Source organism: Staurois parvus, unplaced genomic scaffold, assembly GCF_062004578.1.
Source record: "Staurois parvus isolate SC_StPar_1 unplaced genomic scaffold, SC_StPar_1.0 ptg001111l, whole genome shotgun sequence".
Lineage (NCBI taxonomy): Eukaryota > Metazoa > Chordata > Amphibia > Anura > Ranidae > Staurois > Staurois parvus.
This window is the reverse complement of record NW_028318907.1, coordinates 302,800-317,070: the sequence shown is the minus strand read 5'-3', so window position 1 is coordinate 317,070 and position 14,271 is coordinate 302,800. Positions and strand designations below refer to the sequence as shown.

At 43.8% G+C, this 14,271-nt stretch overlaps 1 protein-coding gene across 2 annotated transcripts in view; it reads left to right on the top strand.

Moving 5' to 3' along the window:
- Positions 1 to 10,151, top strand: part of LOC149440125 (C-type lectin domain family 2 member E-like) — a 43,271-nt gene extending 33,120 nt beyond the window's left edge. For both annotated transcript variants that reach the window (XM_089658897.1, XM_089658898.1), the window contains 3 exons: positions 2,257 to 2,438; positions 7,109 to 7,215; positions 9,746 to 10,151. In XM_089658897.1, coding sequence (XP_089515023.1) covers positions 2,257 to 2,438; positions 7,109 to 7,215; positions 9,746 to 9,884 — 428 coding nt within the window. In that variant the 3' untranslated portion in view covers positions 9,885 to 10,151. The remainder of the gene's footprint in view (positions 1 to 2,256; positions 2,439 to 7,108; positions 7,216 to 9,745) is intronic.
- Positions 10,152 to 14,271: the final 4,120 nt, after the last annotated feature.

Genomic DNA, 14,271 nt, shown 5'->3' with positions numbered 1-14,271 from the left:
AGGAAACCTTATATAACAAAGGTAATGTCAGGATTTCATGAATGAAAACTAAAGCCTTTATTAATTAACAGGTTACTCCCCCCCAGCAGCCCAGTGTCAGTTATCAACTCTGAGCTCTGGTAGTCTCTGACATTTCTACTTTGGCAGGGGGGGATAACAGAACTCAGCACAAACACCCATTGCTGAGAGCAGTATAACTAATTAGGAATGGAGATTCAGGACCCTGATGAAGTCACGTGACAGTGATGTAACGTGTAGGTTGGAGAGCGGAATGTGGTGACGTAATTTCTGACACGAACGGCCGCAGCCATATTGGTACACCCAGTACACCTATATCAACACGTGATTGATGCCTTGTTTGATCTGTTCCCATATAAGTGCGCATTTGTCTTTACAATAAATTTGATTCATTTACAATATCACACTATGGAAGCACTTTGTCTTATCTCCCTGGGAGTTCTGTGAGCTGGCTGTTTTTTGTGGTCCAACGGACCCCTGACAGGAGTTCTGTGCATTGGCTGATTTCCGTGTCCAAAGGTGAAAGCTATTTTTACCACCGCTGAACAGTATGGTCCACCAGTGAGGGGGATATTATCCCTACATAGCCTTTTGGAATTCCACTTAAAGGGCCCCTGCAGTGAGTGTCCTGAAAGCCTTTTGGCCCCCTGGGGTCTGGGCACGGAGGTGAGGAGGCAATTTAGCTGGTGTGGGATTCACTAATCATTTACCTATCCATGTTGGGTTTTTTTTTAATGCATTTTTGTTGGACGTTTTTGCACATGGACTTTATGTCACAGTACCAGTGTTTGCTGTATTTATTTATGGTATTTATATGGTCACTTATTAGTTGTTTTATGTCACATGCACATTGTGGTATGAGTCTTTAGTCGCATGGTCATATTTTTTGGCTTCACTGTGCGTTGTTATTGTCATTCTTCTGTGATAAGTGATTTGTCCACTTTTAATATTAAGCTCTTCATTTTGCATTTTTCACATTCTGCTCCACTCCCTCATCAGTTGTATGCACATTATTTCATTCATGTTATGACGGACTCCTATGTCCCACTATTACTGTTTCGTTAATATTTTATTTTTTCCTGATCATTTCCGTTCGTTTTGCCCACGGTCACGGTTTATTGTCTGTAACACCTTTTGGTCCTTGCTTTGGACCTTTATTATTTCACCTTTCCCTTCACTCCCATATTCCTTCCATTTACTGATTATGTTATGGTGTATTATCTATTGTCTTCTCATCTCATTATTTGTTTTGGAATGTCTGTGGCATTATTGTGATTAGCGCAACATCAATTTTCTGTTTGTTTTTTATATATATATATATATACCAATTTCTAGTTGTTGTATTATTGTAAAGTGTATATATAGACATTTTTTAATTTTCAGAGGTAGAGTAGGAAAGAGTTAAAACCTCTGTCAGTTTAATTTTTTCCACCTGTGCCCCATTTGGGGAGATTTCCCTTCAGTTCCTGTCAACAGAGATGCAGAAGGAAATGAGAGGAAATCTCTCCAAAGTGAGGGAATTACCCTGGTAGGCAGTAGTTACCTGAACAGGTGTTTCCATTGTAAGATTTCCCCACACTACTGCTCTGGTGACAGCTCAACAATGATACAATCCCAGAACTTTCTGTCCCAATACCTTTGTTACCAAGACAAACGGATAGGGTGAATCACCCCATAGGGGATGTGCTAGACAGCAATGAAGACTTGGCAGCAGGGGCGGACTGACAACTCATGGAGCCCCCGGGCTAATAAGGGATCATGGGGCCCCTGTGTCCTTGCCCAAGCTCAAAAAAGCCTATGAAAAAGGTATCAGGGGCATCTTGTGGGGTCCCCTACTGACCCTGGGCCCTTGGGCAGTGCCCGAGTTTCCAAATGGTCAGTCCGCCCCTGCTTGGCAGATGTTCTAACCCCTTGCCACTCTAGCCACAAAAAAAAGTAAAAAAAATAACATTGACTTTATATATATATATACACATACTTTAAAGTTTACTGGAGGTGACGCAGCCCTTTATCAGTATTGCCGTTCCTACTTTCTGATAGGACCTTTCACCTCTATATACTAAACAAGCCCCGCTTTGCTGACATTTAGTTATACAAATGATTGGTTGTTGTTTGATATTTCTGTTTGTATTTTTGTAATATCTTATTTTCTTCTGATAGTATTGTCATTTTCTAATAACGTTTATCTGTTAGTTAATAAGTAACCAAAATGGTTAAAATAAACAAATCTATTTGTAGGAGAGACACCTGAACCAAAAGTGGTAAAGGGTTCCCCAGCTGCAGACTGTGGGGATGGCTGGGTCAAATACAGGAGAAAATGTTACTATTTGTCAGACAAGATTGATACATGGAGGAACAGCCAGAACTTCTGCCAATCACACAATTCATCCCTGGCCATTATTGATAATGAAGACGAAATGGTGAGTAATAATAATTCCATCTCCACCCACCTCAACATGATCACAATATAGAATGTTATCCATTATACTAGAATACAACTGACCACTGGGCATGATCATAATACAATTCTATTACACCCTATACATAGAACACTACACCCCAAACATGACCCACCACTGGACATAATAATACAATTCTATTACACTCTATACATAGAACACTACACCCCCAAAATGACCCGCCACTGGACATAATAATACAGTTCTATTACACTCTATACATAGAACACTACACCCCCAACATGACCCACCACTGGACATAATAATACATTTCTATTACACTCTATACATAGAACACTACACCCCCAACATGACCCACCACTGGACATCATAATACAATTTTATTACACTCTATACATAGAACACTACACCCCCAACATGACCCACCACTGGACATCATAATACAATTCTATTACACCCTATACATAGAACACTACACCCCCAACATGACCCACCACTGGACATAATAATACAATTCTATTACACTCTATACATAGAACACTACACCCCCAACATGACCCACCACTGGACATCATAATACAATTCTATTACAGTCTATACATAGAACACTACACCCCCAACATGACCCACCACTGGACATGACCATAATACAATTCTATTACACTCTATACATAGAACACTACACCCCCAACATGACCCACCACTGGACATGACCATAATACAATTCTATTACACTCTATACATAGAACACTACACCCCCAACATGACCCACCACTGGACATGATAATACAATTCTATTACACTCTATACATAGAACACTACACCCCCAACATGACCCACCACTGGACATAATAATACAATTCTATTACACTATACATAGAACACTACACCCCCAACATGACCCACCACTGGACATCATAATACAATTCTATTACACTCTATACATAGAACACTACACCCCCAACATGACCCAACACTGGACATCATAATACAATTCTATTACACTCTATACATAGAACACTACACCCCCAACATGACCCACCACTGGACATGACCATAATACAATTCTATTACACTCTATACATAGAACACTACACCCCAACATGACCCACCACTGGACATAATAATACAATTCTATTACACTCTATACATAGAACACTACACCCCCAACATGACCCACCACTGGACATAATAATACAATTCTATTACACTCTATACATAGAACACTACACCCCCAACATGACCCACCACTGGACATAATAATACAATTCTATTACACTCTATACATAGAACACTACACCCCCAACATGTCCCACCACTGGACATAATAATACAATTCTATTACACTCTATACATAGAACACTACACCCCCAACATGACCCACCACTGGACATAATAATACAATTCTATTACACTCTATACATAGAACACTACACCCCCAACATGACCCACCACTGGACATAATAATACAATTCTATTACACTCTATACATAGAACACTACACCCCCAACATGACCCTCCACTGGACATAATAATACAATTCTATTACACTTTATACATAGAACATTACACCCCCAACATGACCCACCACTGGACATAATAATACAATTCTATTACACCCTATACATGGAACACTACACCCCCAACATGACCCTCCACTGGACATCATAATACAATTCTATTACACTTTTCCAAAATGTAGGTGCCGGCAAAAGTAATGGGCAGTAAACCATGCACTCGGTCATTTATTAAGTGGCCATGTTTTGTTGAGACAGAAGACATGGTTGATTAATGTGCACAAAGGGCCGGCATTAGAAATCATGGGCCCCTGTACAGCGTACCTGACAGGGCTCGCCCCACAGGGACTTAAATATTTGGGGCCACCATTGGAGAAAAATGAGGCAGCACACATGGCACACTATGATGAATTGTGAGTGTGGACAAATTATGATAACAGTGGAAGGAGCTTAAAAGCTATATACAGAGTTCAGGGGTCAAAAGGTTGTATTACTACCGCGATGGGGCCTGCTCAACCATCATTTTAAAGAAGACTGCAACACTGTACTGTATTTTAAATACTCCTTAGAGCTGCACTTTGTATGCTGCAATATGTGACCACTCCAAATGTGTGCATTCAGCACTGTATATGCCAATGTGTCGTCAAGGGCATGTACTGTTCAAGAGGCCAGGAGAAAGACTACTCAAAACTCCACAATCATTCATTGGGCTGGCTCTTGGGCATGTACATGCAAAATGTTCCTGTCTGGATGGGTGCATTTAAGGGCAGGCTTCTGTGTGGCTGCAAAGGCTTTGCCAGAAGAGCAAAGAGCCTCCTTGTCTATGATCATTAATCAGTCAGCTGGGTGTTCCTGTTTTGCAGAACTTCTGTTTCTTTACACCGACTTCAAATGGAAAATATAAATACTGCAAATTCTAAGCAAAGTTTATATATCTAGCAGCAGCGGTTACATAAGGGCCCATATAGAAATACAAACGTCATGCAAAATAATAATGTCATTATAAGTGCCATGATTCCTGTATCTGAAGAAGGACTCAGTGTCCATACAGATACACTGTATTGCCAAAAGTATTGGGCCGCCGGTCTTTACACGCACATGAACTTTAATGTCCTCCCAGTCTTAGTCCGTAGGGTTCAATATTGAGTTGGCCCCGCCCTTTGCAGCTATAACAGGTTCAGCTCTTCTGGGAAGGCCGTCCACAAGGTTTAGGAGGGTGTCTATGGGAAGGTTGGACCATTCTTCCAGAAGCACATTTGTGAGGTCAGGCACTGATGTCGGGGGAGGAGGCCTGGCTCGCAGTCTCCGCTCTAATTCATCCCAAAGGTGTTCTATGGGGTTGAGGTCAGGACTCTGTGCAGGACAGTCAAGTTCCTCCACCCCAAACTGTCTCCATCCATGTCTTTATGGGCCTTGTTTTGTGCAATGGTGTGCAGTCATGTTGGAACAGGAAGGGGCCATCCCCAAACTCTTCCCACAAAGTTGGGAGCATGAAATTGTCCAAATGTCTTGTTATGCTGATGCCTTAACTGGAACTAAGGGGCCAAGCCCAAGTCCTGAAAAACAAACCCACACCGTAATCCCCCCTCCACCAAACTTTACACTTGGAACAATGCAGTCAGGCAAGTACTGGTCTCCTGGCGACCGCCAAACCCAGATATGTCCGTTGGATTGCCAGACAGGGAAGCATGATTTGTCACTCCAGGGAACATGTCTCCACTGCTCTAGAGTCCAGTGGCGGCGTGCTTTACACCACGGCATCCGACGCTTTGCATTGCACTTGGTGATGGAAGGCTTGATGCAGCTGCTCGGCCATGGAAACCCATTCCATGAAGCTCTCTACACACTGTTGTTGGGCTAATCTGAAGGCCACACCAAGTTTGGAGGTCTTTAGCTATTGACTCTGCAGACAGTTGGTGACTTCTGCGCACTGTGCGCTTCAGCATGCGCTGACCCCGCTCTGTCATGTGACGTGGCCTACCACTTGGTGGCTGAGTTGCTGTTGTTCCCAGTTGCTTCCACTTTGTTATAATACCACTAACAGTTGAGCGTGGAATATCTGGTAGCAAGGAAATTTAATGGATGGACTTATTGCATAGTTGGCAACCTATCACGGGACCACGCTTGGAGTCACTGAGCTCCTGAGAGCGACCCATTCTTTCACAAATGTTTGTAGAAGCCGTCTGCATGCCTAGGGGCTTGATTTTACACACCTGTGGCCATGGAGGGGATTGGAACACCTGAGTCCAATGATTTGGAGAGATAGCCCAATACTTTTGGCAGTATAGTGTATTCCTGTTGTCATTGTTCATATATCACTGTGCTCACACCTATTGGTCTTCTCAGAGATCACACAGACTGTTTAAATCTAGAAGTGGGAAATCATTCAGTCTGCGCAAGATAACTCCTACAGTTCAATCTAATTTAAAAAAAAAATACTTCCATGTGCAAAATGAGTTATACAAACCATGTTCATACATGATGCCAGGCAGCCATGATGGATTCATCATAACAACCAATGGTATGGGGTGGGCCATTGTTGGGACTATGCTAAATATGAACTCTTCATTATCATTGGAGGTCATTCACACAGGAAGTTGGATGGTTCTTAGTTTAGCTGCCACCCCTTCTTAGGAACATATTGTGGAATCCAGCGTGTGCAGGGATAGGAGAGCGCCATCTATGGATAGAGGAGAGGACTATGTACATGGAGGGGAAAGGACAAGGAAAAGTTGTTCACAGATAGCAGGAACTGACTGAATTTCAATCAGTGTGTGGTTGTCCCTGCTTGGCAGAAGTCATTTGTTTGATTGACACCTGTCAACTGAGCAAGTTAGAAAACTTTTGTTGATTATTTGCTGCAGTCGTTGATCAATGTATTCTGACAGTAGCAAGTCTTGCCCCTCAAAATACAATGTACCGATGGGCGGATTCCTCCATCCACACGAGGTTTTTTTATGGTTCAGCCCACTGACTGAACAAAAACGTCTTTAGGCTGCAGTTCAGCTTTAAAGTTTTATGGATAACTATTATGTACTGTATAGATAAGTGTAAAGCACCATGGGAATCGAGTCCAGTTCAGTGCAATGTTCTAAGCAGTTTTTCAAGTGAAAAATGTCATTTATTTCAATTATTTGTCTTTCTGTCTTGCAGAACTTTTTAAATCTCCTGAAGTTTAACAATTACTGGATTGGACTGAGCAGGACACAAGATGATTCAGGCTGGGTCTGGACTGATGGAACACTCTACCCAGAACCAATGTAAGTTCCACTCCTCAAATGTAAAGATCAGCTTCACCTAAAACTGATATTTCAGGTGTTGTTCTACATTAGCCGATTGAATCATCCCTCCTTGTACAACATATTTCATGCAGACCCGTAGCCACAGTGCTGTGCAATAAATAATTACTACTATGGCACAGACTTGCAATCAATTCTAATTTATTTTACGATTGTGTTATAATGTCTTTTTTTTTGCAGCAGCAGTGGTTTTGGGTCTTTATTATGTGGTTGCACAGTTTACTTTGTGGATTGCATTGTCGCTTTATCCTGAGTGCGGGGGGGGGGATTCAATATTCTGTTTCAGTTTGGAGTTGGGGCAAGTCTTTGCTTATCCTCCCCAGTGCATTGCTAATTCAGCAGTGACACCAATACACAGTCTTTATTATTACACCTACTGGTCCCAGTCTGGCACTGGTGGGGGACGCATTGTACTGATTTACTAAAACTGGAGAGTGCAAAATCTGGTGCAGCTCTACATAGAAACCAATCAGCTTCCGGGTTTTATTGTCAAAGCATTATGGAACAAGCTGAAGTTAGAAGCTGATTGGCTGCCATGCAGAGCTGATCCAGAATTTGCGTTCTCCATTTTCAGTAAATCCACCCCTGTATCTCCTCTGCTAAAGAGAGAGCGGCTTTGTACGCCTCCTGAGAACAGGGCTGCTATTCACTAGTTCCCCTACCAAAACAATTGTTTTCATTTTTTGCACACACGCAACAGCAATTTTGGCTATACTTCCAACCTCCAGAACATTATATATTATCTGAAAGCAGAGGCTTCACAGAAAAATAAATAGTAGTTGCAACTGTTATGTCATACAATATTTGAGCAACTGTTTTATATTTTTAAGAAGATAATACACTGAAATTAGTTTTATTGTACCCAGACACAATTTAATCCACAATTTTTGTACATAATAAAAGATGAGGTTGTTTAGAGTGAATAGATACCAAAGGTGTCAAGCCTCAAAACTGTGTGCGCCTGCAAAATGACAAAACATGATGGGACCCAAAATTATCAATAGGAGACGCTTTAAAAGCCTTTACAGATTATCTGTTTAGAATCAACTGTGAATGATGGTTCTAGAATTATTGTTCTCACTTTAACATTCGCAGTGATATATAACATGTGTGGTGCAATCGATTTTTACATACATGTGTGCAACCTATACACATATTTGCAGGTGAGTGCAGGGTGACATAGCTACTTCATTTTTTTAAATTATACTTTTATTGTAATTAAATTTTTTTTCATTTACCTGTTTTGTTATCACAAGGGGGCTAACAAGCCCCATATGTGATAGCATGGACAGGTGACAAGTCCTCTTTATGGAGATATAAGGGGTTTATTAGATCTAATATCTCTCCTGCCCTCCAATGAAGCTAATCAAGCGCAGATCATGCTTAAAGCAGAATTCCAGCTGAGAAAAAAAAGGTTGTAAAAAAACTGTAACTGCTGACTTTTAAAATACAGCCACTTACCTGTCCCTCGGTCCAGCGTGTTTTCACTGCCGCTGGTTCAACAGCCGTCTTCTCTCCCCGGCAGCGGCATCTTCAGTGTGGGTACCTGGCTGTGACAGCTTGCGGCTTCACAGCCGGGTATCAACTGGGCATGTGTGAGAAGCGCTGCGCTTTGTGAATGGCCCTGTAGTCGTTTGGGACCTATTACGTGTAGGGGAGGGAGGGGGGAGGAAAACGTCCACTTCCGATCGCCTAGGCGATCGCAGCGTAAGTGTGGGTGGGTACCTGTCAAATTTGGGTAACCGCTCCCCCCCCCGGCTCCCCAAAGGTGCCAATCCTTAATGAGGAGCTGGTGGCAAAGCCTTGAAGTGGAATTTCCTCTTTTGGGTGGAACTCTGGTTGAATTAGCTGCTCCCCTGATTGTAGCAGCTGAGGAGTGACAGCTCTAACACCAGAAATGCTCAGAGCTGAGCACTTCTGGCTTCATAGACAGTAGAGGAGATAGGGGAACTCCTCTCACTTGCTATCCTCATCATTTACATGAAGTCAGGTGCTGGCTGAACAGAAAAAAATACAAGCTCATGGCTGCTACTGCATTGTTCCTATAGCTTGTTTGAAACCCTTTGCTCTCTGGACCTGTATAGTACATCCAAAGAGCTTAAGTGATTGTTCAGAGATCATAATATCAAGACTACAGATAGATTAACCAAAATCTGTTGTGAAGAACATCAATTAGATCTGCATTTTCAGGGCTGAATCTATCATTTTTGTTAGAGTTCTGACTTCTTCCAGCAAAGTAGAGAAGAATGAACAGGTAAATGTGTAAAAAGAGGCTACAGCACCCCCTGGTGGTTTCAGATGAGCATACAAAATATTCACGTTATATTTCATACTCACCTGACAGAAAGAATTTTTTTTTTGTATTGTATTTTTTAGTCCTAACTATAAAAGGCATAGAAAGAAAATGTATGGAAAACCACTATATACTGTATGTGATCATTATCTAAAAAGCTTTTTACGTAATGTTATGTTTTGTTCTCTTTTTTTCCAGATTCAATATTCTTAGAAAGCCAATGGTCCCTGGTGAACCAGAAAATGTTTACCTGAATGGTGAGGGTTTTAAAAGTGAAAGTGGAAGATATAAAAAGAAATGGATTTGCAACAAGAATTTTTTCGGTCATCCTTCCTAGCACACAGAGGTCATTTACAAAAGATATAGTTACGTCTTCAGAGTATCTGAACTGCTATGCAATGAGGATGATCTAAGGATTCAACATGTATTTGTTCTATGGACTAGAGGCCGAAAAAAAAAAGGAAAAGTCACACTTTACACCTCAAAAGCTGGCACTGTACTTTTCTCTAACTCACTGCCCACTTTGTGGATGAGACTATGGACAAAACAGATCCCTTTTATATTCCAATATAATATAAAAGAAATAATGGTATAACAAAACATAGATTACATCTCCAGTAAACATTATTTTCTCAGGAAAAGCAAACGAGATATGGGGTCACAATAAAACAACCAGATTAGATGTAGAGTATTTCCCAATGAGCAGCTCAGACATATGTGGAGTATTCTCATACAAAGTGTGACGGAGGAAAGGCAGGACAGGACACACAGAGTGGATGGCAAATGCACAAAGCTTTATTGAGACAAACAGACGGCAGTCCTTCAATAAGGGGGATGGCAGAGAGGGTGAATTTGCCACAAAAAGGGGTAACGAGAGGACCCCACCCACTTATAGTCCACCAGGGGAGCCAAGGGGGTTTCCCTGTAACAGGGGTAGTCCGACACAGGAGGGGTTTGTGAGGGGTCACCACACAAACAGTTCAGGTAACACAGGGGGGAAGCAGGTACTCACGGATCCAACAGGGTACCTGGCCTCCCAGGGGTAGAACACAGGTACCTGTGGAGTCCGGATCAGGCGGGTGGTCTCTGGCAATGGCAGGCAGTCTGTGATAGTCTCTTCCCTCCTGTTGGGCTCTGGCAATGGCAGGCAGGCTGTGATAGTCTCTCTTCTTCTGTAGGGCCTCTGGCAATAGCAGGCAGGCTTTCTCTGGCCGTCTCTCCCCTCCTGTGGGGTCTCTGTGAGGCTGGGGGTGGGCTGGCAGAGTCTAGTCACAAAGTTCCCGCCGTAGCTTGGGATCCTTTGATGACTGCATAACGGAATGCGCCCGGAGCGTCCAGCACCAGCCTCTTAAGCTCGTGTGAGATGCTTCCTGGTTGCCTTGGCAACCGGAGCCGGCCCAGCGCTGGCGTCAGCTAGACTCTGGAGCCCAGGCCATTCCTGTGGGAGATTCCCACTTCTCCTTGGAGAGGTGTGAATCTCGCAACCTCCTGGCAGAGAGGAAGAGACAGGACAGGGTGGTGGAAGTCTCACCTTTCATCCCAGGGCCACAGGATGAGAGGGGGAGGGGTGAATACTAGACCCCAGGGATGAATCAGGCTGGTGACAGGGACATGCTGGGGGCAGGGATGATGTAGGCCTAGATCAGTGGTTCTCAACCTTCCTAATGCCGCGACCCCTTAATACAGTTCCTCATATTGTGGTGACCCCCAACCATAAAATTATTTTCGTTGCTACTTCATAACTGTAATTTTGCAGTGGGAGGAGTAGTGCCACGTCATTGGTGTCAGTGGGAGGAATAGTGCCCCATCATTAGTATCAGTGGGAGGAATAGTGCCCCATCATTGGTGTCAGTGGGAGGAATAGTGCCCCATCATTGGTATCAGTGGAAGGAATAGTGCCCCATCATTGGTGTCAGTGGGAGGAATAGTGTCCCATCACTGATGTCAGTGGGAGGAAAAGTGTCCCATCACTGGTGTCAGTAGGAGGAAAAGTGCCCCAACATTGGTATCAGTGGGAGGAATAGCGCCCCCATCATTGGTGTCAGTGGGAGGAATAGTGCCCCATCGTTGGTATCAGGGGGAGGAATAGTGCCCCAACGTTGGTGTCAGTGGGAGGAATAGTGCCCCATCGTTGGTATCAGTGGGAGGAATAGCGCCCCCATCACTGGTGTCAGGGGGAGGAATAGTGCCCCATCGTTGGTATCAGGGGGAGGAATAGTGCCCCATCATTGGTATCAGTGGGAGGAATAGTGCCCCATCATTGGTGTCAGGGGGAGGAATAGTGCCCCATCGTTGGTATCAGTGGGAGGAATAGTGCCCCATCATTGGTGTCAGTGGGAGGAATAGTGCCCCATCGTTGGTGTCAGTGGGGGGAGGAATAGTGCCCCATCGTTGGTGTCAGTGGGGGGAGGAATAGTGCCCCATCGTTGGTGTCAGTGGGGCACTATTCCTCCCACTGACACCAATGATACTTACCTTGCTGACCCCTGCTCCAGCCTGGGCTCGCTCGCTCCCTCCCTCTCCCATGGTACAGACACTTACCGGTCAGCTGTCTTCCTTCTCCGGCCGCTCTCCTCCTCTTCACTCGCTCGATCTTCGCGGTGCCGTTCGGCTCCTCCTCTCCAAGCTCCACCTCCTCGCCGGTGATTGACCGCCTGTGTGCCTCTCCTGAGCTACAGTTCCGGCGGCCAATCACCGGCGGGGATTGATCCAGATGACAGGGGCGGCATGTCATCCCGCCCACACCTGGAGACGGATAGAGCAGCGGTGTCTCGGTTCCTAAGACCATCGGAAATATGTGTTTTCCGATGGTCTTAGGCGACCCCTGTGAAAGAGTCGTTCGACCCCCAAAGGGGTCGCGACCCCCAGGTTGAGAACCGCTGGCCTAGATGAAAGGCAATTTGGGAGGTGTATGGCGAGCTGGCAGGGCAGCTGGCCAGGAGGGAGGGGGGGGGCACAGTAATAGAATTAGGCCATTGAGTTAGGCCATTTGGCTGAGTGACACAGGGGACAATTGGATCGATACAGAGCAGGATGCTGAGGGCATGTGATACAGGGCATTAATGGCATTAATAAGGGGATTAATAATTGGCAGCCCCTATACCATGACACAAAGTATTATACTTAATACAGAAAATGATATCTTAATAAATTGGAAAACAGAAGTTCAAAACACAGAGAATCTAACACAATGTAATCCCAAGTAGTGAAGACAACCAAAGTAACCAAACGTTATCATAAATAGGAATAGATCATATTTATATTGTATGTAGCACACAAGAAAGAAACAAAAAAGAAAACAAAACAAAAAACAAAATAAAAACAAAGGAGGGGGAAGAGAAGTGGAAAAAAAAGGGAGGGGGGAGAAGGAGGGGTGGGGGGAACCCCTGTTTACCACAGGTCTGAGAAGAGAGACATCTTCGGGACTTGAAAAGGCCCCTCCAATGTTTAAAATTACCAAATGAAGTTAAGCAGGGAGAAAAAGAAGGAAAGAAGAGAAAAAGGAAACAAGGAAGAATGTAAGAAACCAGAAGGGGGGTCATACTGGGATCTTTTAGGGAACTGAAATATACCGGATCCATGGATCTTTGGTTTTGTTGAATTTCTGGGTAGTATGGTGAAGAATGCAGGTGAGTTTATCGTTAACCATAGTCCAGTTAAGTTTGGTTTTAGCATACTCAAGAGGAACCATCCACTGCTCCCAATATTTGACTATAGTAATTCTTGCCGCTAGGAGCATACATGTAATTAGGCCCACAGACCCTCTGGGAACATTGTCAGGGGATTTATGGAATAAAGCGGTTTCAGGGCATCTGCGAATATTCACTCTCATCACTGAGTAGATCAAGGTAAATATCCAAATCCAGAATCTGGCCATGATAGGGCACTGCCACCATAAAGGGCACATAGTTCCCACCTGACCGCAATGGAAGGAAGTAACCAAATACCACCGTAATAACATTTTATAATTAGCCCCTATCAAAGCCAAATTAATAGACGCTTTAGATAGAGCATAAACAATATCTTGCCACTCAGACAATTCAAAAGTAAGGTTCAGGTCCCTTTCCCATTGAGACATGTAAGGAAGCTTTGAAGTCGAATCAGTGAGGGAAGCATATAGTACAGATACCCACCCCCTCGCAAAGTTCTGGGATTGGCAAGAAAGTTCAAAAGGTGTGAGAGTGAGGGGACTAGTTAGCAAATTACGTTTAGACCGTATGAAAGACACAATTTGGTGGTTATATCTAAAAAGTTCATTAGAGGGCATCTGTTGTTTATCCTTAAAAAATTGCAGGGAATAAATCTGATTACCGTTTAGATAATCTCCTATGCTGAGCCGGCCTTTATTAACCACTAGGGGACCACCCACAGTATTTATACTGCTGCAAGGCGGCCCTTGTGTGCAGGATCATGTATATAAACGTGATTTGCGCTCCCGCGGGTGTCACGATTCAATCCCTGAGGGATCAATCATTCGATGTGATGTCCGGCCTAATTCGGATGATCGGTCCCTGTCCTATCCTGTCCTGTTTTTACAGTTACACAGGACAGGATATGATGTCAATCTACTCTGCCGGGGCACATTCCGTCCCAGAGAGAAGAAAGAACATCAACTGTGAGTAAAAACAGCACACAAACCCAATTAGAACACTCTAGATTACATTTAACCCATTGATCACCCCCCCCAGTTAACCCCTTCACTGCCCTGTCACCAGTGTCATTAG